The sequence below is a fragment of the Leopardus geoffroyi genome, chromosome A2, assembly GCF_018350155.1.
Source record: "Leopardus geoffroyi isolate Oge1 chromosome A2, O.geoffroyi_Oge1_pat1.0, whole genome shotgun sequence".
Lineage (NCBI taxonomy): Eukaryota > Metazoa > Chordata > Mammalia > Carnivora > Felidae > Leopardus > Leopardus geoffroyi.
The window spans coordinates 85172442-85197237 of record NC_059331.1 but is presented as its reverse complement, the minus strand read 5'-3'; the positions used below and the strand labels follow the sequence as shown (position 1 = coordinate 85197237).

General features: G+C 35.6%; 1 protein-coding gene across 1 annotated transcript in view; it reads left to right on the top strand.

Moving 5' to 3' along the window:
* Positions 1–24796, top strand: part of GNAT3 (G protein subunit alpha transducin 3) — a 60486-nt gene that overhangs the window by 22987 nt on the left and 12703 nt on the right. The window contains exons 2-5 of the mRNA XM_045494619.1: positions 1073–1115; positions 7139–7280; positions 15144–15301; positions 20450–20578. Coding sequence (XP_045350575.1) covers positions 1073–1115; positions 7139–7280; positions 15144–15301; positions 20450–20578 — 472 coding nt within the window. The remainder of the gene's footprint in view (positions 1–1072; positions 1116–7138; positions 7281–15143; positions 15302–20449; positions 20579–24796) is intronic.

The following is a 24796-nucleotide window of genomic DNA, read 5'->3' as shown; positions in this document are numbered from 1 at the left end:
TAAGGAAATTAAGGGGCTAAAGAAATTACCAAAGATATCTCACCCATACTCAAACACACAAGTGCACACATGTGCATGCACACACACAGAGACGGAGCCAATCCCACAAACCTAGGTCACTTCATGTCAGTACTTCTTGAGTTTCATTTCCCAAGTAAATACCCATTAATGGCAAGGCAGACTCAAGAAATATACTCAAAAGGCCTTGAGACACAGCTAGAAACAATCACAGATTTTTTTCATCAAAGGTTCATGTTTTATATTTTAAAAATTATGTGAATTTTACATCCCTCTATATTATCTTTGCTGAACATACCAAAATAAAGTTGTATATTGTATATCATTAACTAAAATAAATGTTCCAGATAAATCCAACTGGCTCTCTATATTATTGCCACTCCCTGCTCCTTTCCCTGGAACATGAATCCCATTTTCAGATATTCCTACATCATTGTCATCTGTAGTCTCTTTTGGTTTGCTTAGTGTTGTTAGTGTTATTAACTTACTTTATTTAAAGAGAAAACACCTGTGCACCAAGGTAAACATAATGATAAAGATAAGAGCCCATTCTTCAATTAGAATAGCTTCAAACAGTTCTGGAAATAAAAGACTATTGTCTCATGTTCTTTTTTTACTGCCACTTAATCAAATAGGATATATGAGGCAATATGGAGTGTATATCTAGAGATACATAGTTGATCTAGAGACTATCAAGTTGGGACCACTTTCCTTGGGGTGCAAACCCAGGAGATATGGACTTTCCAAACTATGTTCAAACTCAATAATAATTTTTTTTTCTGAAAGTATACATTTCTTGTTTCAGAAGATACCCTTCATCTTGGAGCCAGACCTATATCTGGATTAACAACTATATAGAGGGATTTTATTTTCTTCAGCTATCCTGGAAAGTAGGCAGCTAATGCCTTTCAAGACCTGACAGAGATGATTGTCCTTCTTTATATAGGAGAGTTGTCTGTTAAAGATTTACTCATCAGAAAATGATAATCACAGGTTTTATTATCTATATAGATTTGGGGTAGCAATTGATAACACTCCCACCTTTCTGTTTCAGGAGCAGGAGAATCTGGAAAAAGTACAATTGTTAAACAAATGAAGTAGGTACACACTATTTTAAATGTTTGATATTTGATGTCTGTCTGTGTAGTTGACCAGTCTTAAAAGAAATATTTTTCATTGATTGAAAAATATTGAAATCAGATTGAAATCTGATTGATGGTCCATATATCCAGGTAGCAGCAGAGCAGTCATGATTCCTGTGAAAATGTCCCTCCAACCCTTTACCAGAGAGCATAATTGATGAGTAATATTGTCATTTCCATTTTTTTTTATTTTGCTTCTCAACAAGATGCCTACTAGAAGCAGTTATGTTTTAAATATATTAATCTGGGTATAATCTAGGGTTTCAATATGATGGCCATAAGCTATAAACATTTCAAAATATGTCAAAGATTCATTTGAATTTAGGAGGGAATTATAATTTCAACCCAATTGGCATTTTACCTACCTGGGAATAAAATGTTTATGTAAAGTTATTACTATCATGGATTTCATTTTTTTTTTTGCATTTTTCTTTCCTCTTTATAATGAAATAAGTAGGCATGAATTTCTTGATGAGACAACAAATATAAAGGTGCTAAAATCCAAGAATATGATGTCTGAACAAATAAAATTTCAATTGATAAGTGGAGATGATTATGTAAGATTTCATGACTGTCACTGCTGGAGAATTCTAAAGGACAACTATTGCTATAGGAGAAAATGACCATTTTTTTTAGCTTATTTTTAATTACCTGTTGGAGGATCTTGCTCTTTGGAATAGGTCATGTGAGGAAATCATCCCAGTTAATGATACAATTGTCTATTTAGAATGTAAAACGCAGTTTTTTCCTTTCTTTTTAGGTACTAATGTCATGTAAGTTCCATATCAGCAATTATATAAGTCCCACTTTTCAAATTCCCTGATACCTGTACTTGCAACCAATTTTTTTTTTTTTTTTTTTTTACCTTTTCTCCCATCTTTGAAGAACAGGACACGCCTCTATCCTGACCAGTGCTCGTACTGCTTTTGTGTTCTCAGTTCCATCCTTGCATCCCAAATCATCTTGCACACCCTGTAACACTACCACTGAATTCACCTGTTATTTTATTTCTCGTTAAAATCATGCTTGAGTTCCCCCTATCCTTTTTACCTGTCCATTCTCTGTGAAGTTAAATGCAGTAAAACAAGAAATAATCAATTATTTGGCTATCTAAAAATTAAAACTTTTAAATATATTAAACCATAAATAAAATTAAACAAAAATAGAAAACTAGCAAAAAATCTATAGTAAATATAATAGATAACTGACTATAATAATATGTACATATAGATATATAGATATATAGAGAGATATATAATATATAGATTGGTAAGAAAATATAGACTGGTAAGAAAAAAAATAAGCTGCCCAATAAATACAAATGGTAAGACACTATGAACAGACAATTCACAAAGACAAAATTAATGTCTGTTTACATCTATAATGAGCTATTCTTCATCTTAGTAAATTAGCAAACAATAATTTTAAATAATATTACTCAATAAGGGTGAGGTTTGACAAGTTAATATTTTTCATTACTACTTGTAAAATTATTTGTTAAAGCAGATTTATAGAAATAACTCTTGCAATCTACACTGCAACCTGGGAAAATAATAATTATATTTCCGAGAATTTTAATAAAATAATTTAAATTTTTTTTTAATGTTTTTATTTATTTTTGAGACAGAGAGAGACAGAGCATGAGCAGGGGAGGGGAAGAGAGAGAGGGAGGCACAGAATCTGAAGCAGGCTCCAGGCTCTGAGCTGCCAGCACAGAGCCCGACGTGGGGCTCGAACTCACAGACTGCGAGATCATGACCTGAGCTGAAGTCGAACACTCAACCAACTGAGCCACCCAGGCGCCCCTTAAATTGTTAAAAGTACAAAAATAAAATAATATAAACATGAAAATATGAACAGTTATGCACCGAGAGATTTGGACTAGTCTTATTTAAAATAATGATATATGAAGTAAAACAAAATACTCCAAATTAAAATAAAACATAGGGAAATGGATTGTGAAAGTATGGGACTATCCACTTTTCAACTGTAATATTTTACACCCATTTACAAGTTGTACGCAAATGAGAAAGTTTTAATAGCAGAAAATACTTATATTCACTGCACCACAAAGATACAAGATTCCATAAACATCTTTACCTCAACTATAATAAAACAGATAATTTTTTTAAATGGAAGAAAATATTACAATGTTCAAAGATATTTGCTTCTCAATACTGGGATTTAAAGTTAAACTGAACCTTCATTTTGAACACTGCTGGGTTTTTCACATTTTCTACAATGAGCAAATATTGCTTCTATTATTAACAGAGTCTCCTGATGCTACTTATTCCTCCTTTCCTCAGCAGACTCTATAAGGAATAGTCAACATTAGCTCTCTTTACTCTTCCACCTTTCATTTACTCTTAAACCATTTCCATCATGCCTGCCTCCAGCATGCCAAAAAAATTGCCCCTATAAATGTCAATTATTATTTCCCAATTGCCATGTTGTATGGAATGCTCATGAGTCCTTATTTTAATTGTTTGACTGCACTGGGCTTTTCTCTTCTCAAACTTTACTCTGGCTTCTAAAATAACTCTTTCCCAGTTTACCTCCTAACCACCTGCTTTACTCCCAGATTCTTTGACTACATCTTAACTGCTGGTGCCTCTAATGTACTAGGTCCCCTTCTCTGCTTACTCTATACCTTCAGATGAAAACTGCTAAGGTCCAGTGATTTTTGCTATCATCTGTCCCAGACTGTCCTAGAATATTTCTTTCAAATTCACTTTGTCTAAACTAGAGAAGCAGGTATATCTACGTCCATATTCTGTGGATAGGTCCAGTTCAAAAAAACAACACTAACTTATCTCTCCATCTGGCCTGTTTCCCTACATTTAATTATAGCAGCAACAGCAGCAGCAGCAGCAGCAGCCTCTAAAGCAATAAATCTGGGTGTAGATATGAAGACGCTCACCTTCTCACCAAGTTTTGTCACATCTACACAAGTTACATCTTCAAGGGTGTTATTTATCCCTATTGTCACTGCCTTAGTTTAAAAACCTCACATTTCTGAAGTGGATTAATGCAATAATCTGCTAAGAACTTTCTATCTCCCTCTTCTTTCCTCCACTGCAGTATCCACAGTAACACCAACTGATCGCTTTTTAAAAAGAGTGTATGTCTTTCCTGAATCGTACTGTTCACAAACTATCAAGATCAAACTGCTTGGCATGATACATAAGACACTTCAGAATCCAGCTCTTATCTACCTCCTCATTCTTATGTCCTATGTCCTATGACTTCCCTCCCCCTTCATGCTTTCTACATCAGATGCTGAACTTACATAATGCTTTGGACTAATGTATGACAGAAGGCATACAGCTTAGCAGCTAAGATCAGGGGCTCCAAAATCAGACTGCGTTTATTGCTCAAATGTGTACTAAGTTAGGGGTGGGGGTTCATTTATCTATGCCTACGTTTCTTTCCTGTAAGATGTATGTAATAATTTTACCTACCTTAAACTACTTATTGCAAGAAATGAGAAGTCATATAAAACACTTAAAACAGTGCTTGGCATACACTGAAAGTTTGGTAATTGTAGCCATCTGTTCGGTCGTACTGATTGTTCTTCCTAGAATGTTCTTCCTTTTCGCTATCTGGAAATAACTATTCCTCCTTGAATAATGAACCGATCATCAATCACTGCCCCAGGCAGTCTCCCCCCAGTCTCTTAGGCTTCCTCCCAATAAAGTCTATTGCTTCTTCTTTTCTACTTTATTGTACCACATTCAGACATTGTTGTAATACACTCTCACACTGTACAAAAGTGAAATTTTATGCCCTACCTTCCTATATAATCCAGTACTCTCCAATAGAACTTTCTGTGATGACAGGAAGATTCTATCTGCATTTTCCAATATGGAAGCTCCTAGTCACATGTGGCTATTAAGCATTTGAAATTTGGCTAGTGTAAAGGAGGAATTAATTTACTCTTATTTTTTTTAATGTTTTTACTTAATGTTTTTATTTTTTTATTTATTATTTTTTTTAACATTTATTTATTTTTGAGACAGAGAGAGACAGAGCATGAACGGGGGAGGGTCAGAGAGAGAGAGGGAGACACAGAATCTGCAACAGGCTCCAGGCTCTGAGCTGTCAGCACAGAGCCCGATGCAGGGCTTGAACTCACAAACTGCGAGATCACGACCTGAGCCGAAGTCGGATGCTTAACCGACTGAGCCACCCAGGCGCCCCTGTTTTTATTTATTTTTGACAGAGACAGAGACAGAATGCTAATGGGTTAGGGGAAGAGAGAGAGGGAGACACAGAATCAGAAGTAGGCTCCAGGCTCTGAGCTGTCAGCACAGGGAAAGACACGGGGTTCGAACCCACGAGCTGTGAGATCATGACCTAAGCCGAAGTCAGACGCTCAACCAACTGAGCCACCCAGGTGCCCCAGAATTAATTTACTTTTAAATAATGTCTAGTAGCTACTCTATTAGACAGTGGAGCTCTAGTCTATATGTTTTGGGGGAGGAGAGAAAGTGTCATTCATTAATTCTTTTCAGTACACAATGCAGTATGTTACAGAAAATTTCCAGTAGAAGCTCACTAATTTGAACAGGTTTAGGAATCAACTGGCAGATAGAAAGCTCTATGTCACAGAAATGTATTTGTGCATTCCCTGGAAAAACAGTGTTACTTAAAGTCCCACTATAGCTGGATTTTTTAAAGTATACATTTACCATTTTGCTTTGTGATGTTTCCTTATCCTGTGATGAAAGGATAGGAATCAGAACTTATTCCAGAAAGAAAAACCTGACTGCCATTTTAATTTAATAATTAAATAATTTCCCAATTTCACTTTTTTGACAAAGAACTGAGATTTCTTTAATGAACTTATTCTTGAGCTATCTATAAAGACATTTTACTGCATGTTTTCCACAACCTTTAGTGGTCTACTTTTTTACTTATTAAAGTTGCTTGTTTAATATAGCAAGATAAACATGGCCATGTTGAAAATAGAAACACAGCAATTATTGGCAATCAAACATTAAAAACAACAAATAATGGATATAGGTTCTGCCTCTACTCTTTTTACTTCAGAAATTGTTATATTTGAAGGTTTTAATATCTTTAAGGGCCTTAGTGTTCTTTTCCTCCTCATGCTAACGTCTCTCTGTGTATAGATAAAACACAAATCCTTCATAATATGACATCCAAAATGATGGCTAATGAATGTAAGACACTTCAAAAACAAACAAAAAACAAACAAACCTAGAAAGGAACAAGAACATATTATACAATAGACAATAAAGTAATAAGCATATGCAGAGATTTTAGCTTTTAGAAGGTAAATCTATTTTAATCTATTATTCCAAAAGGATAAGTAAAACTGAGTTCTGATTGAATGAGTGGAAGGAAAAGAAGAGTTCAGCCAAATAAATGTCTGAGCATTTCCACTATGAGAGCTAATGGCACGTACACAGATGGAAAAATAAGGAATTTAGCAGCAGGTAATTACCTACATTAAAAAAAAAAAAAAGATGCCTTTGTTAATGCTATGAATAGAAAACAGGCACTCCTATTTTCCAGTGTGTCTTAAGTGATAGGAAAAGAAATGAATGTTCTACTAAAGTACTTCACTTCCTCTAGACATCATGTTATAAAGACTAATTTGAGAACTCTGTATCTTTGTCCTGGGAATCTGGAAATTTTTCTTTTGAAAATAAACAAGTGTTCTAAGTAACATGCTCATGATTTACCAATTTTAAGTAGTGGTTTATCTAGAGCAAATTTTAATTCCTCTTTATATTTGGCATGGGGAGCTCAAAAAATAGTGCATTAGACCCCAATGATAATAAAAATCCATAGTCATAAAACTGTTCAGATTTAACATACACATATGGACAACATTTTTGTAACAAATATATATTGTAATTTTATTCAAGCAAATTATTATTGATGTGTTTTAATATTATAAAAAATATCAATTGCTCAACTCACAAAAGCTCTTCATGTTTAAATTGTAGGATCATCCATAAGAACGGTTACAGTGAGCAAGAATGCATGGAGTTCAAAGCAGTAATTTACAGTAACATATTGCAATCCATCCTAGCTATTGTGAAAGCCATGACTACCCTTGGGATTGATTATGTGAATCCCAGAAGTGCAGTAAGTATGCAAATAATGACCGTTGCAGTCCGACAATGGAGTTTGAGCCCTAAAATGGTAGAAGTAAATTTCTAGTATTAATCTACACCAAAAATTTAAGAATATGAATTATGAATTTTGGAAACTTTAATTCTGTTTAGTGTGAGATTTCTTTTTTTTTCTTTACATGAAACTTTTCTTTTTGAGTGTGTGCTATAATCTTATTCAATATTAACTGGTTTCCTAGGAATCAAATCTAATATCAAATAATATACTGTATTAGAGAAAAATATTGGTTATGTTTCCTAAATATAAAAGAATTTATTCCATAAAATCAAACTACAATATCTCTACATTTATTTCCCAAGTTGAATTATGAGTCATTTCATGCAGACTTTTAGTATTAACATTACTAAAAATTACAATTTTCATTATTGTTCAATAATTACAAAGGCAATGTGGGGCAGGGAAATTTTTATTTTATAATGTCAATTTTTTAAAAAATAATTCAAAGTGTGTGATTAAGTAAGCCCTATAATAAATAGACTCAGATAGACAGAGTTATGTTTATAAGGTAGCATCTAAATTGTTTCATTTCATTCTATTTTATATTTTGTAATATAATTCTATAACTATATAGTATTCTCCAAAGAACAATAATTACCCACACCCAAAAGAGGAGTAATAGTGTACAATCAACAGGAAAAACTCACTTATTTTTACATGTCCCGTCCAAGAGCAGCTGGTTGCCTCCAGAAGATATCAATTGAACTGTTGCCAGTGCAACTCTTAGATACCTTGTTATACTACAATAAAAAAGAGAAGAACAGCATTTTAAGTATAGAGAAGAATGTGACATTTGTACTTTCCTCTCCCTATACTCCTCTTGGAGTTTAGGGTTCGACCATGTAAATTACCATTGGAAGCCAGGATGAAAACAAAAATACTTTCATGCTGTTAATTTTAAAGGAAATGGTAAATCCTCTTCTTGTTCTGCTATTTTCCAACAAAGAGCACAGAAATGCTAAGTATGTTCTTAGGGCAGATCATTTGTAAGGCAGAGTCAGGAGTTCCGCTAGGCTGTCCTTCCATTTTTAGCTTTCCTCAAACTTGGCTCCAGTAAGTCACCTACTTCTTTAAGTTACAGTTTCCTTCTCACATGTAAAAGAGGAACTTGCAGGAGGAACTCAACTCCAATATCTTTGCATTCTTTACCATTCCATGAGTTGATGATCCTTTTTTTTTTTTTTTTTTTTTTTTTTTTTTTTATGTAAGGGTAGTTTGGTTACAGCTCTGACGCTGGCTGTTCCTAAGAATCTGAGACTTTAAATGAGCCCTTCAGAAGCAACCTGATATAAGTCTAATATTTAAAGATGTGAAAAATCAGGGTCAAAAAGGATGAGCAATGTGGCCAGCATTGTATAGCTAGTGTTTGGGGGCTTCCATTAGAGTGCTTTTGCCTATGCAAGGATTTTTGCAAAAATACTGTTAATGGTCAGAAGTGATTGCTAATCTGCAACTGGTTAGAGTCTTAATGACCTTGCATGCAGGTGGAGTAAAAATAACAGACTTTGTAGATTGCTGCCAGTAGGCTGAGAATTAAAAAGAATGTAATTTATTCAAAGCGTACATTAAATGGTAAACACAGAGTGATTTATGCAGCGCTGAACAACCGACATGACTTCTCAGGAGGACCTTTGTCCTCAAGTGTCAAACATCACAGCTGGCAGATACTACATAACTCAAATTTTGATGTCAATTGTTGAAAACTACAGTCGTTTTGGTGACAATTCTACAGTATTTGATTTTAAGATCAATATACTCTATACCTGCCTTAAACTTTTTAACAGATTAATTGCTAAGCATCTCACCTATGTGTGGCTTTCAGAGTTCTGTTGTCCTATGGCTTTCAATTTAACTGTATATTTATATAATTTCTATATTTTTATATTATCATTCATACGTCATGCAGATTACCATTCAGAGAGAGAAGGAACCCTAAAAAAAGTTTCCATGAGCTTTATTGATTATAGCTCTGTAAATTTGGACAAGTTACTTAATCTTTGTACATTTTGGTTTCTTCATCCATGAAATGTTAGTGTTTTTTTCACTGAGTTTCAAAGACTATTACAGAAGGAAACAGAAATATAGGAAATCCACTTAAAAACAAAATCTTGTGGGGCAACTGTGTGGCTCAGTCAGTGAAGTGTCTGGCTCTTGATTTCAGCTCAGGTCATGATCTCACAGTTCGTGAGGTCAAGCCCCACCTCAAGCTCTGTACTGACTGTGGGGAGCCTGCTGGGGTTGTCCCTCCCCTGCTTGTTGCCCCCTCCTCCCCTTGTTTCTCATTCTCTCTCAAAATAAGTAAACAACCCCCCTCCAAATATTGTAAGATCCTAGTAAATATTGAGTATTTACTCTCTGATAATCACTTTGAATATAAGCTCATTAAAATTTACGTATTGAAGTCTACACATCCAACATCATTTGAAAAAAATTGTATTTCATTAAACTTTATTTATACAGCAGACACTGGTCTGGACACTGGGAATATACTGAGGAATCAGCAGTAAATGAAATGGAAATAGTATTTGCCCTAAAGAGAGGGAAGACTGATGCTGAACAAGTAATTGCAAAGCATCAGCTATTGCAAAAGGGTAGTACAGCTCAATGGGGAGCTAAATCCTCATTTGTGGAAAGAATTACCAAGAAAGGAAGTACTATCACCAGTGGGGATGGGGAATAAATTAATAATAATAATAATAATAAAGTTTTTTTAAGAAATGTTGAGTTTATAAGTTCTGTAACACGTCCACATGTGTAAGTGGTTGAAATGTGCATTTAAAGTTCAAAGGAGATACTTTGATGAGAGATCTAAATCTCAGTATCATTGGCATTATACTACGGCGTATAATTTATATTAAGGAAATGGGCGGGATGGAAAAGTTCAAATGCTTCGACTGAGAAGGGTGTAAAGAAGAGTAGTGACTTAGATGTCCGTGTTGAAAAACTAACATTTTCTGGTCATTTGAGAGGAATAAGAAAGTTGGAGGAGATGGCTGGATAGTAAGAGGAAAACCAAGTTATATGGAGTCACATAATTCAATATTACAAAGGGTACTTATCTAAGCTGGAAGGTCTTGAGGTCAAAAAGAAGTATATTTAAAACCTACAGGGGCACCTGGGTGGCTCAGTTGGTTAAGTGTCAGACTTCGGCTTAGGTCATGAGCTTATGGCTCCTGAGTTCAAGTAAGCCCTGCAACAGGCTCTGTGCTTACAGTTCAGAGCCTGGAGCCTGCTTTGGATTCAGTGTCTCCTTCTCTCTCTGCCCTTTCCCCACTCATGCACTGTCCCTCTCAGAATTAAACAAACATTTAAAAAATAATAAAAAATAAAACCTACAGGATTTAATAATACCAAGATCACTGGGGGTATCATGAGACAGGTTTTAGAAAAGTTGTGGATGCAGAATCCAATGAAGTATGTTGAGATATGAGAAGAAGATATGGGAACAGTTTAAAGACATTTTAGCAACTATAGCTGAGGAATGTAAAGAGAAATAGTATCTGAAGCTGAAGGGGAATGCATCTAAGAGAGGGCTCGTTTTTACTTATATTAATATTTGACAGACTAATTTCATAAATATAGAACTTGTAAAGGGTAAAGTTGAAGAAACAAGAAGGGGACATAATACAGGCATTTAGTAAATTTCTACTTGTTCTCTCTGAATATTATCATATTCCATTTTATAGCATCTAGAACATCCTCTAGACCAACATTAAATGAATGTTGAATGTTTTAGTACTTTATCTCATGATTTGGGTATTGTGACCATCTGTGAGATAGTATCCTACAAAGTGAACCCTATAATATGAACCAAAGAACAGTGATTTCTCAGAATTTTCCAGGATAAAGTTCTGTGATCAACTAAGTTTAAAATACATATATGCATATATATATACATATATTCCCAAGATGATAAGGTTGTGATATCTCTTCTTTCCTTGATATATTTTTTTCTGCAATCTTTGGAAATATGACTCAAGGGTTTAGAATGAGTTCCACAAGACTCTAGGAACACCTGAGGTCCCTAACATTTATGAAGAAATTCTGGGTAACTTGTAGAGACAGTATATATTTTTCTTTCTTTGCAACATAGTTCCAGAGCTATGCAAACTTGAGAGAATGAGCCATTCCAGAGCCATCATAGTTCCCAAGCTTTTCCAAATATATCACAAGGAAATAAAATTTCTTCAGGATGCCACTCAAACCTCTTCAGAGCTATTTGAAAAATTTGAGAAATTATTGGAGAACCTTTAAAGCTTCCTTAGAACATGAGGTCTGAGCTAATTAACACATTTCATTTTATTGATTCATTTGTTCTACAATATTTCTGGGACAAATACTATGCATTAGGTTCTGGTGTAAGTCTTAAGGATGTAGAAATGAACAGAAAAAAAATATCACCACCTTCATGTGGTGATAGTCTAACAAAAAAGATACAAAATAAAGAAATATGCAGTATGTAAGTAGTAACAAGTGCTATGAAGGAAAACGGAGGAGGGCAGGGGGCTAGAGAATAAGGAAAGAATGGAAGAAAGGGTGCCTCTGGAAGGCATTTTTGAAGGGCTGGTATTTGGGAAGAAACCTAAATGAAACAGGGAAGACATGGAGGAACAGCCATTCAAATGCTCTCAAATGGGGGGCTCTTGAGTTTGAGAAACAGTAAGAAGTCTGGTGCATCTTGAGGAAAGAGAGACAAATTGTGGGGGAAGGAAGAGATTGACAGAGCGGGGGTGGGGGGGAGAGGGAGGGAGGGAAGGAGAAATAAAATTGAAAAAAAAATACATGGGTCAAAACTTGTGAAACACTACAAGCCATGACATGGGATTTGGGTTTTGAGTGTTCTGGGAAATACTGGAGGTTTTAAAATATGGGAGTAAGATAATAAGTTGGAGTTCAATTTTCCATCACTTTGGCAGTTATGTAGAAGACAACTGTTCAAAAAAAAAGACAACTTTTCATAATACTTGTTAATTTTGATATTACATATATTTAAAAAATTCAAACGTTATTGGTGGGTCCAATTCCTTAGCCACATGAATTTTGATTCTTTGAATTATTATGTCAGCCCTTTAATAACTGCAGAAGAACTTCCAGAATTAAAATACAGTATGTCCAATAACATATTATTTATGGTTAAAGAAAACTATGTATTGCCAGGGATTCTCAAATCAGGCTGCTCATTTGAGTCACCCAGAAGATTTTTGAAAATACCTTTGTAGAACCTGACACCCAGAGTTCCTGCCTCATTTCTTTGGGTTGAATTCCTTGTAGCAGTATTTTTAAAGAGTGCCTCACATGCTTTTAATGCACAGCCTTGTTTGAAAATCGCCATCATTGCCTTTTCTATGCAAGCAATAAACTAAAAAAATAAAAGGTCTTGAAAGACAAAACCAAACTGGTAGGATGGCCTGCCCTTGAGGGAAGTACTAGGATTGAAATGGTGGCCGAAGAACACTTTATGACATTTACATGTTCAAGGTGAGACGATTTTCATGATGGTTATCTATTCAAATAAAGTGTATTTAGGTTGAAATTGGAAAAAAATTTTAAATGAAAGAGTATATTAGAAATTAGCTTGGTTCGTAAAGATATGTTAATAAGGCATGTCATTTTTTTCCCTTTAAGGACAAACTGGTTCGAACAGCTGTTTCATTGCATCATTTGTCCTGAATGACACCTTAATAGTGAAGGAGGCACATGGGATGATGCCAGCTAAACTGGCTGGGTCATATTTCGCTGGATTTGCAGTGCTCTCTCACATCTAACTAATTGGGAAGAAGGATTTAAAACTTTACGCTATGCCAATATAGGAAAATGGGTTCAATCCTTAGATTTTGGCCATTTTACAATTTTTGGTTAATGCTCATCTATGTAATCTGTTTGGATTAGCTGTAAAATCTGAATATGAAGAAAGATGTAGTAAGATTTTTAGTCTTAACAGAACCTCTCTTTAAGAAGGAGAGACAAAACTTTAGTTTTTAATGCAAAGAACAGATTTTTTTTTTAAAAAATAATGTTTATTTATATTTGAGAGAGAGAGACAGAGCATGAGCAGAGGAAGGGCAGAGAGAAGGAGACAGAGAATCCAAAGCAGGCTCCAGGCTCTGAGCTGTCAGCACAGAGCCCGATGCAGGGCTTGAACTCACAAACTGCGAGATCATGACCTGAGCCGAAGTCAGACGCTTAACCGACTGAGCCACCCAGGCGCCCCACAAAGAACAGATTTTTAATAAAATGGTGAAATAAGCCATTTTTACTATTTTAAAATAATAAATTGACTTGTACCAGAAAAGCAGCAAGTTCCCATTGATAATTCTTCACTGGTAGCCACCTGACATTGTACAAAGTAGTTTGGGTTTGACTCTTCTTCTGAAGCTCATTGTCCTTATTGGTTTGGCAAATCAACCTTCTAGTTTTAGATTCATTTGTAAAATGGAGAAAAATGCTGTCTATGAGACTAGTGCTGTGAGGATTTTGTGAGATATTATAGGCGCTGTCTTATAACCTGTTATAATACTATGTGCTAGAAAGAGTATGAGCTTTGGAGTCTGACAACAAGGATTTGAAACCAGACTTCATTTGCCTGGTCCAGTATCATGGTCAATAACTTAATTCCTTTGGAACTTAAATTATTAACCTTAATTTTTTTGTCATAAAATGGCTTTATTAGTTTAGATAAACTGCTGACTATTTTACTTAGTTGATAAAGTTTGATTTTCTTCTGTCCTTCTCACCTTCAAATATCCCATCAGGACTAACACAATATCTGCTTTTTTTTCCCCCTTTATTTCATTTTTTTCTTCTTTTCTTCTTTCCCTTCTCTTCTATTTTCTTAATGAAATCTTCACCTCTATCCTATTGATTCGCCTCAAAGTCATGCAAACAACACCTGTACAGATGTCCAAAAACCATGTGTATATCAAAATACTTATCGCGGCTTTATTTATATGATTGCAAACAATACTTGTTGGTAAATTATACTGAGTTTTATTTTCCATGTTATCTCTAATTCCTTCATGGTATTTTTATTTCCTGGAAAATACATGGCAATGATCAAAATGAGAAGTGCCAGATTATATCAGAATTGTTACCCTTTTGTCCTTGCATTTTGACTCTGAAAACTCAATCGGTTTACATTATCCCCTCTGACATTACATTCAGAAGTTAATGACATATCCTAAAATATCCTAAATTTACCATATCAGGTTACATAGATTTTACAATAGAGGACTCTTCACCCAGCCATTATAAGGAAACTCAGGGGAGCCTGGATGGCTCAGTCTGTTAAGCATCTGACTCTGGAATTTGGCTCAGATCATGACCTCACAGTGTGTGAGATTGTGCCCCACATCTGGCTCTGAGTTGACAGTGCAGAGCCTGCTTGGGATTCTCTCTCTCCCTCTCTCTCTGCCCCGCCCCCACTTATGTGTACTCTCTCTCTCTCAAAATAAATAAACACTTTTAAAAATAAGGAAATTTAAGATTGCATTAAAAGAATTATTACCTAAAGGAATAAGATGAAAATAATAAAATTTAGGGTGCCTGGGTGGCTCCGTTGATTAAGCATCCAACTTCAGCTCAGGTTGTGATCTCACGGTTGGTGAGTTCAAGCCCCACATCGGGCTTGCTGCTGTCACCACTGAGCCTGCTTTGGATCCTCTATCCTCCCTCTCTCTCTGCTCCTCACCTGCTTGTGCTCTCCCTCAAAAATAAACATGTAAAGAACCAATAAGAATAAAATTGAAATGCCCTATTAAAAGGATATGTGATTCCAAATAACAACACATTTTTATCATTCTTTTAAAAACATTGCTATAGGAAGACCAACGACAACTTTGTGTGATGGCGAACACTCTGCAAGATGGTGGCATGACACCTGAACTGGCTGAGGTGATAAAAAGACTCTGGAGAGACCCAGGAGTTCAGATCTGCTTTGAAAGGGCATCTGAATATCACCTCAATGACTCAGCAGCTTAGTAAGTGAATGCATTTAACAAGAATTATAGTTGAAACATTTAAGTCAAGAATTACAATTCTTCAGGGGCGCCTGGGTGGCTCAGTCAGTTAAGTGGATGACTTCAGCTCAGGTCATGATCTCACAGTCGTGAGTTCGAACCCCATGTTGGGCTCTGTGCTGACAGCTCAGATCCTAGAGCCCACTTCGGATTGTGTGTCTCCCTCTCTCTCTCTGCCCCTTCCCTGCTCACACTGTCTCTCTCAGAAATAAATAAATGTTAAACATTTTTTTAAAAAAATTTAAATAAATAAATAAATAAACTATAATTCTTCAGACTCTACATTTGTCATCACAAATGAGGAAAGTAAATAGCTTTACATTTTGTTACACTAAAATAAAAAGAAGTTGAAGAGAAATATAGATCAAGGTGACATCATGAAATGTAAAACTATAAGCAAAGGAGCATTTAAAATAATTTTGAAAGTATTTGCCTGTAAATACCCACATTTTGCAAATATTTTCTCCCAAATGAAAAGGACTCATCTGTGTGCACTGTTCTCAATGTAAACACAGATTGGTGGCATACACACTGATGTTTTGGGCTATTCATTCGTCTCTCGTCATATTACTTAAATATTCTTCTAAAATAATTTTATTAATGACACATTCTTTGACTCCATTGGTTTGAGGAACATGATACAGAATTCTAGAAGAAAGTAATGATTTTCAAAACATTTGTATTTTGTGGGATACTGTTTGAGTCTCAAGAAAGATTATATAATTTTCACAGCTAATATCATCCAGTAGGCAATTATCAGCCACAATAAAATTAGGAGGTTATGATACCATTTGTAATTTCATTATCAAAATTATTTTAAATTTCTATTTTAGTAAGTAGTTCTTAACCTATACTCTGGTTATAAGCCTGCACGCATGTGTGTACATGTATGCAAATTAATATAATTACTTATTCTATGTATCTGTCCATGCATACTCATATATAAAACGGTATAAATACAGTTCTTTTGATGAACTCACAACAGAAGATGTTAGTACTACTTAAAAGGTGATGTAAAAGTGAAGCAAATGAAAGATTATTTGAGGATAGAACAATGAAACTTGCATGATACTTCAGCTTTCTAATTGTGATGGTCAGAAGGATTATGGAGAGAAAACAAACTATATAAATTTTAGGAAAAGCTAACAACAACAGTCTTCTGTGATTAGTCACTCATGTTCATTTTAAATTCCTAAGCCCTTGGAGGAAAGTCTTGCTCTCATCTCTTTGATGAAGTAGAGAAGGAATATCATCATGTGATTATTAAACTCATTTAATTGTTTTATGTGTCCCAGTGCCTAGCCATATTTTAATACTAAGACAACTCTGTGCAGTATAGAAAACTCTACTTTTCTTTATGAATCATTGATAAGGGTAGTCACAATAAGATATTTAATTGTGGAATATTCTCATAAAATTTTGCTTAACAAAACGCTAGAGAAGGAAGGAGAGATAGTGTTGGGGGGCAAGAATTCCTATCCCCTCAAAGGTCCCTCTAGTTGAACTCAGAATCAAATTGACACAAGACAGATTAACAGGAAAAAATGAAATGTAATTGGTATACATACAGGGAACCCACATAGACATGGAAATTCCAAAGACAGGCAAAATGAGGTCTATATGTCATCCTGAACTAAGGAGAAGAGGGTGGGGCCTGGGACTTCAGAGGGAAGGAATCAACTTCAAAGGGGGATAACAGCAGATGTTTGGTAATTAGAGGTTTGCCCTGCCATACAGACCGGTCACTCATAAAATTTATCTCTCCTAATAACACTTATTCTGGGAAAGAACCCCAATTTTGATTCTTCTATACAGTTAAACGAGGGGCAAGATTTCTCTTCAGCCTGCAGGGTCTCAAGTGCCTTCAGCTCAAAATAATCCACATACCAAAGTGACACATTCTGGGGGAACTGGGGTGTTGTCCTGAACCCCTTCAATAGCTGTAATTAATATATTTGGTTTTGGATATACATTATCAATTAAGCATGACTTTTCCATTCAAATATTGTAAGAAGTGTATTTGCAATTATATTAATCATTATGTTTACCAAATACTTTACTCTTTAATAGCAGAAAAAATTACATATTGTGTTGTCAAAATGGGAAGATGAAATGACCCTGTATTGTATTTTCTAGACCTTCTAGCCTTTAGTTTCAGATTTTTTGTTTTGACACACAAAATAAATATTTTACAGAACTATCATGTTATAGATTCATATTAAAAGTATTTATCTGTTCAAGTTAAACATCATTACACAGTATCTACTTGCACCTATTTTGTGAATGTTGCCCATATAATAATGGTTTTAAATACCCTGATTGATTTAGAGAGTAGTAAAACACCTCTCCACCTTCACTCCCAACCTCTGTTGCAGAAAATTTTCATTAAGAAAACCACCCAAAATTTAAACTGTTATTACTCCCTGCCCTCAGAGGTCCTTAAAAGGAAGATTAAAGAAAACACTTATTAAGAAAAATAGTTGAATGGCCATTGCTTGCTTCCAAAAATTAACAGAGTTTTTTTCAAATACTGAATTGCATTCACATTTTGAAACTAAATATCATATTAGATCAGTCCCACACTCATGTCTATTTCATACATATTTTATAGAGCAATGGCCTCTTTCCTTCTCCCTTCCCTTTTCCTTTCTCTTCCTCTTCTCCCTTTCCCCCTCTCGCCCTTTTCCGCATTGTTCCTTTTTTGTTTTGTTTTGTTTTGTTTTGGTCAAAATAGGATACTTATATATTCTCAAACCTAGAGCCCCTTCAAGTTTAGGCTAACAAAGTAGTGAATCTTAATCAGAGTAGGGAAGGGAATGTTGTTGGCAACATAACACCTCCCTGCTCGCACCTGTACTACTAGGAAGCTGAAGGAAAAAGGGCATGACAGTGACAAAGAGGGGAAAGAGTTTTATTAATACTTCATGGCTTACTGATTGAGGCCATCTAGTGTGCTGTTTAAATTCCGGAAGCTTTAATATTTAACAAAGACTTTACCAGAAAAAAAATTATTTTTACATGATTAGAAAAAGTATCAGGTATTTTTTTTTTTTTAACTGGTTTGAGCTATATGTATTTAGGGCCTCTGGTTTCAGTTCTAGACCACAGGCCTGAGCATTCAAATCTTATATTCATTAAAAGCAGGCCTCTTACATGCAAATTTGTCACTCTGCTAATGCTTCTGCTTTGCTTGAAATCATTTACACATGCAAATGAAAGTACATTAAAAGTGTCTTTACCAAAGTATTCATTTAGCTATCATTAAAATGAATTGAATCTCTATGTTGACAGGTATGTTTTTGTTGTTCTTGCATGAATCAACTGACCAGCCATATGTGCACTTAGTCAACAGAGAATTCACAAAGGGTCTTGCTTCACAAAACAGAAAATAGATAAACTGGAAAAAGCTTCCAATATTTTCTGCTGATATATCTGTTTCTTGATTTGCCCCTTGCTTTTAAGAAAAATTAAGCTTTATTAGAATAAAGCACAGTAATAAATTTTCCTATCATACATAAATGTGTTTCTGAACTATGGTCACCTATTTGTCATTTAGCCAAAATCCCTTTGAGGCGTTCACTCAATTTGTTTCAGCTCAAAAGCAGAAAGATCCTCCGAGAATAAATTACCCATATTGCTGTTGAATTTATTTTTTAAAAAAGGATAAAATAGTTTTGCTTTTCAAGGCATGATGTGAGGTGCTAACACATAACAACTCTTCAACTTAGACCCTGAAAAATTCAACTTTTGAATGATAACTAATATTTAGCTGGATTCTACCTCTCAAATTCTTTCTGGTAGATGTATGCCCGTCATAATCTTCCTATTTAGCTATACATGTAAACTTAGTTTTAATATAGTGACCAATTTTGCCATAAAAACCTTACCAGGCTTTTATTGTCACTATTAAACATTTTCACAGAAATAGCCATATTGCTAAACTACTAAAGCCTTATATTCAAAGTCTAGAATTGTGGTTTTCAACTGTTTTTAAAGCAATGGGATACTTTGTTTTAGTTTAAAGACATGATCTGATTTCAAGAAGGAGGCAAAGAGCAGCTTCTTTCCTCTAATCTAACAGACTCTTGTGGAGCACACAGCTTACTCAGATCTATTTCTGCTTCTCAGCACCTCTAGATCCTGTGGGCAAAACCAGGGCAGTACTCAGCTTGCTAACAGTAGGGTTTTTAAATATGTGGTCCAGGAAAGAGGTAAGGATACTGACACATTGGTGGAAGAGAAGAGAGGTAGGAGTGGGTGCAATGTCTAAGTTCAGCCTTCTGTCCCCTGAATGGCTCAGCAATGACATGAGTTAGTTCCATCGTGAACCAGCAAGAAAATCAAAATATTTTCTTTTATTGTGCTAACTGTATATAATCATGGCACTTCATACACATGGTCCAGAGTCCTAAGCTAGACAATCCATGGAGAACAACAGGACAAACTTCAAGTTATGAAAACCAATAACTCCCTTAAAATTCAAAATGCCTAAATTCAAATTACAGCATTTTGAAGATAATCTAGTGACTACCATTACAAGATAGGACGTTTTGGGGGATGATCAAAACCTGGAAACAGAACTTTTCTCTGAAATATATCTATATAACATCAATTCTGTTACATACACCTCATAAAATGCGGGCTAAGGTAGTATTGATCTAGTTTTTGTTTGTTTTTTTTTTTTTTTGTTTTTTTTTTAGAGAGAGAGGGTACACAAGCAGGGGAGAGGGGCAGAGGGAAAGAGAAAGAGGATCTTAAGAAGGCTCCATGAGTTAGCAAGGAGCCTGACCCGGGTCTCCAGGTCAGGCTCAATCCCATGACCCCGGGATCATGACCAGAGCTGAAATCAAAACTCAGATGCTTAACCACCTGAGCTACCCAGGCACCCAGACCTAGATGTCTTTACAAGAGGCCTCCATTGGTCATGTGTGTGCCACACTTAGTATTCTGCAGCATCCGTCCACAAAGCTCTGATGAGCAGGGTTAGAGAGAACCAGTCTGGAGTTTAATAATTTTAATGGACCCTGAAGTAAAAATTCATTTGTACTGAATCCTGGTATCTTCAAATGCAAATTTTAAAAATATATGCTATTTTTGTTGTTGTATTAGCTACCTTAATGATGTAGATAGAATCACAGCTCCTGGATATGTCCCAAATGAGCAAGATGTTCTACATTCTCGAGTGAAAACAACTGGAATCATTGAAACTCAATTCTCCTTCAAAGATTTGCATTTCAGGTATGAACAATGTCTTTTCTAATCATCAACTGAAATATTCAATATGTATATATATATATATTTTTTTTATTTTTCATATATATGAATATATATATGAATATATATGTATATGTGTGTGTGTGTGTGTGTGTGTATATATATATATATATATATATATATATATATATATATTTTTTTTTTTTTTTTTTTTTTTTTTTTTTTTTTACAGAGAAAGGTCTAACCCATATTCAAGCCCAGTGAACCTCAGGCATACTTTCTAGGCCTTCCTAGCTCACTGTCAGTGCTACTTTCCCTTATTGCCTTCCTATAGCCCTACACCCTAACCCCCAACCTAAGTCCCAATACTTCCTCCAAGAAAAATGCCTCTGTATTGACCAGGTGGTAGCTAGATTTTATTTTCCTCTTACTTGAAACTGATATCCTACTTAAAAAAAAGAAAAGAAAAGAAAATGTATTTAAATTAAATTTAAGTAACAGGTGCCACGGATACTATTTCCTTTGCCTTCCTACTCTCTCATTTGCCTGAAATACTCTTATTAATTCATTTCCTTAATTTAAAATGATGCAAATAATTGAGAGGAGAACTATTTGAATGTGATGCCATTTACTGAAATAACAAGACCTATTTTATAAGCATGGTTTGGGTATGAAAATGAGTCCAGTATTTTTATTGCTGTCACATTATCAAGACCTTTCTAGAAATGCTAGTGCAAAATCATTCAGTTTCTAAAAAAATGTTTTTAATGTTTGTTTATTTTTGAGAGAGAGACAGAACACAACCAGGAGAGGGGCAGCAAAAGAGGAAGACACAGAATCCAAAGCAGGCTCCAGGCTCTGAGCTATCAACACAGAGCCTGACGCAGGCTCGAACCCACAAATCATGAGATCATGACCTGAGCCGAAGTCAGATACTTATTTAACCAACTGAGCCACCCAAGCACCCCAAAACCACTCATTTTTTGAACCAGGAATTGGAAATCCAAACCATAGTGCTATAAAACATCATCATATTTAACTGCCTCTCCCTATGGATTGTTGATGAGATGGACTATTAAACATTAAAACCAGGTTCCAGATGTACCACTAAATAATGAAAAATTAATAAAAATACAATTAGTAAACCCATTCATGTACACAAAATGGGAATACTTTTAAAAAGTAGAAAAACTGAACAAAAGTGACATGAATTATCTGTATCCATTTGTGAGGCAAAATTCACTTCAGTGGGATAAAAGCTTTAAAATTTTTTTAGTATTAGAAGTGGTGAGACGTAATATCTAATTAGAATAGATATTACAGAGATGGCCAGGATATTTTCAAGTTAATATCAAATAAAGCCCTTCAAAATTTACACCCAAATCTCAGGTCCACCAATAGTTAATTTTCTGAAAGCTGACACAAAGATCAAACCAGGATAAAGGGGCCACAAAGATTTGGAACCACATCCACTCTTGGCAAACGTAAGCAGTTTGTTTTCGGTCCTGTCATCACTGTTCCTCTTTGGCAACTACGTTCTCCAGGCTTCTGGTTTTTGATCCAGTTTCTAAGGTTTTCCCATGGGAGTCCAAGTCCAATTGCTTGGACCCTCTGCCTCTCCTAACCCTGTCAAAGCATTACACAAGCTAATGGAATTTTCTGGATTTTAGATCGCTTGGACCATAAACCAGTTATGAAAATTAGTATCACATAATGAATACCTAGAAGCTTATAACTCAGTCATTCTCTGCAACACCAACTTAGTATCTTCTCAGAAATAGTCACTTTCACAAATTATCTGCCATATATATAGATATAGATATATGGCATATATCTATATCTATATCTATATATCTATATATATCTGTTCCTTGAACATTCCAAACCTTAGGACCTTGCTGTTCTCTTTGCTTAAAATGCTCTGACCCTGGATGAGAAGGACTGGCTCCTTCTTATCATTAGGTTCCCAAATCAGATACTATCGCCTCATGGAGACTTATTCATTCTATTACCCATCGACTCACATCCCTGTCACTACTACACCCAGTAGTGTACTGGTAAACATATCAATAGGCTCTCTGGGACACAGGGAAAGCCTGATGTATGGCTCTTGAGGATTCCTTTGCTATAAATACCTTAACAATGGTTAATTGCAACCTAGCAAAGTGAGGTCACTGAATGAGGCACTGGGAAGAAATGTAAACAGCTCTCACTAGCCATACCAGTGGGAGCCAATGCCTTTACAACACTGAAATATCAGACTATTTTGTTACTTAAAAAACAAAAACAAAAACAAAAACAAAAACTTACTAATGTGTGAAGTTTCCTTGTTTCTTTATTTGTTTCCTCCTTTGTTTCTGTTTCTGTCTCCTATGCTCTGAGCTCCTGGAGGCCAGGGTCATGTCTGTTTACAGTGCCGTCTCCTGTGATTATCACAGTGGCCAGCACAGAGTAGGCGTACTGTCAGTTCTTGCTAGATGAATAAATGTGTGATGCCAAGCACTATATATACCCTATTTTTACATGCTCATTATAACATGTTGACCTGAATATTGCTGTCCTTATTTTGGATAAAGAAAAAAATTAAAGCTAAAATGAGGTGAAAGATTTCCTCAATATCATACATAGAAGTGTTAGAAATGTGATTAGAACATACATCTTTCTAACTTCAAAAACCACACTTCTTGCACTGCATGTCATTATGGGCTGTTAGGTAAATTGGGACAGAAACCATTCTTTTTTAGGGGCACCTGGGTGGCTCAGTCGGTTAAGCATCCGACTTTGCCTCAGGTCATGATTTCATGAGTTCGAGCCCCGCGTCAGGCTCTGTGCTGACAGCTTGGAGGCTGGAGCCTGCTTCGGATTCTGTGTCTCCCTCTCTCTCTGCCCTAACCCCACTCACTCACTCTCTCTCTCCCTCAAAAATAAATAAACGTTAAAAAACAAATTAGAAAAAAAAAAAAAGAAACCATTCTTTTTTTCTGTAGAGTAAGTGCTTCTTCAAATGTCTTTGGTCATTCATAACTCCCTTCAGAGAGAAGAGGGAAGGGAGAAAAAAATGACCGCCTGTTTGTGAGATATCTCTGAGTTGGCAAGGCTCAGTACCTTTGCACATCTGTGCTTCTGAAACCAGGGACATGACGATTGCCAATGAACACATAAACCTCAGAAAGTCATGTCCATTATTTGGAACATCTATTTCACTCAGTAGCAAATAATACTCATAGAATTTTAAAAAATTATATCCTAAATAGAATACAGCATTTGCATTAATATTAAAAACATGATTTTAGGGGTACCTGGCTGGCTCAGTCAGTTGAGCACACTACTCTTGATCAGGTCATGATCCCATGGTCGTGGGATCAAGTGCTGTGTCAGGCTCTGTGCCGAGTGTGGAGCCTGCTTAAGGTTCTCTCTCTCCCCCTGCCGCTCTCCCCGCTCATGCTCCCTATCTCTCTAAAAATTAAAAAAGGCGATTAATAAATAAAACATTATTTTAAAGATATGTTACCTCATAATAGACCTCTTCAGAGTTTACCTTTAAACCCCTATCGGTGTACCATCTTCCCGTCCTTTTGTAGTTCTGTGTTTTTTTTTGTTTTGTTTTTTTTTTTTGTTTTGTTTTTTCAACGTTTATTTACCTTTGGGACAGAGAGAGACAGAGCAGAAACGGGGGAGGGGCAGAGAGAGAGGGAGACACAGAATCGGAAACAGGCTCCAGGCTCTGAGCCATCAGCCCAGAGCCTGACGCGGGGCTCGAACTCACGGACTGCGAGATCGTGACCTGGCTGAAGTCGGACGCTTAACCGACTGCGCCACCCAGGCGCCCCTGTAGTTCTGTGTTTTGTGAGGCATTGTCGTAAGTCATATAGACAGGTGATTGCCTACGCTGCTTTCGTATATTGTCGGCGCTTTTGAAGGAATAAGAAAAGGACTTGCTAATTCTCTATGACAGCATCAATGCTGAAATGGAAGGTGTTTGTGAGTTGGATTGTGAAACCAAGTTAGGATTTCTTTTGACGTAACAGTTTCTATACCACACAACTACAACCTCTTTGCATTCATTCAAACAGGTTTGCAGCTCTTTTGTTTTAATGTTTTGTTTTTCTTCTTCCTGAAGAGGGTGTATTATTAAAGGCATCTTCTGTTAGGAAATGGAGAAGGATAATAACTCAAATGCAGGGAATTTCTTTAAAAACAAGTATTTAAGCAATGAAGTTTTGAAAGTATTTAAATTTTACT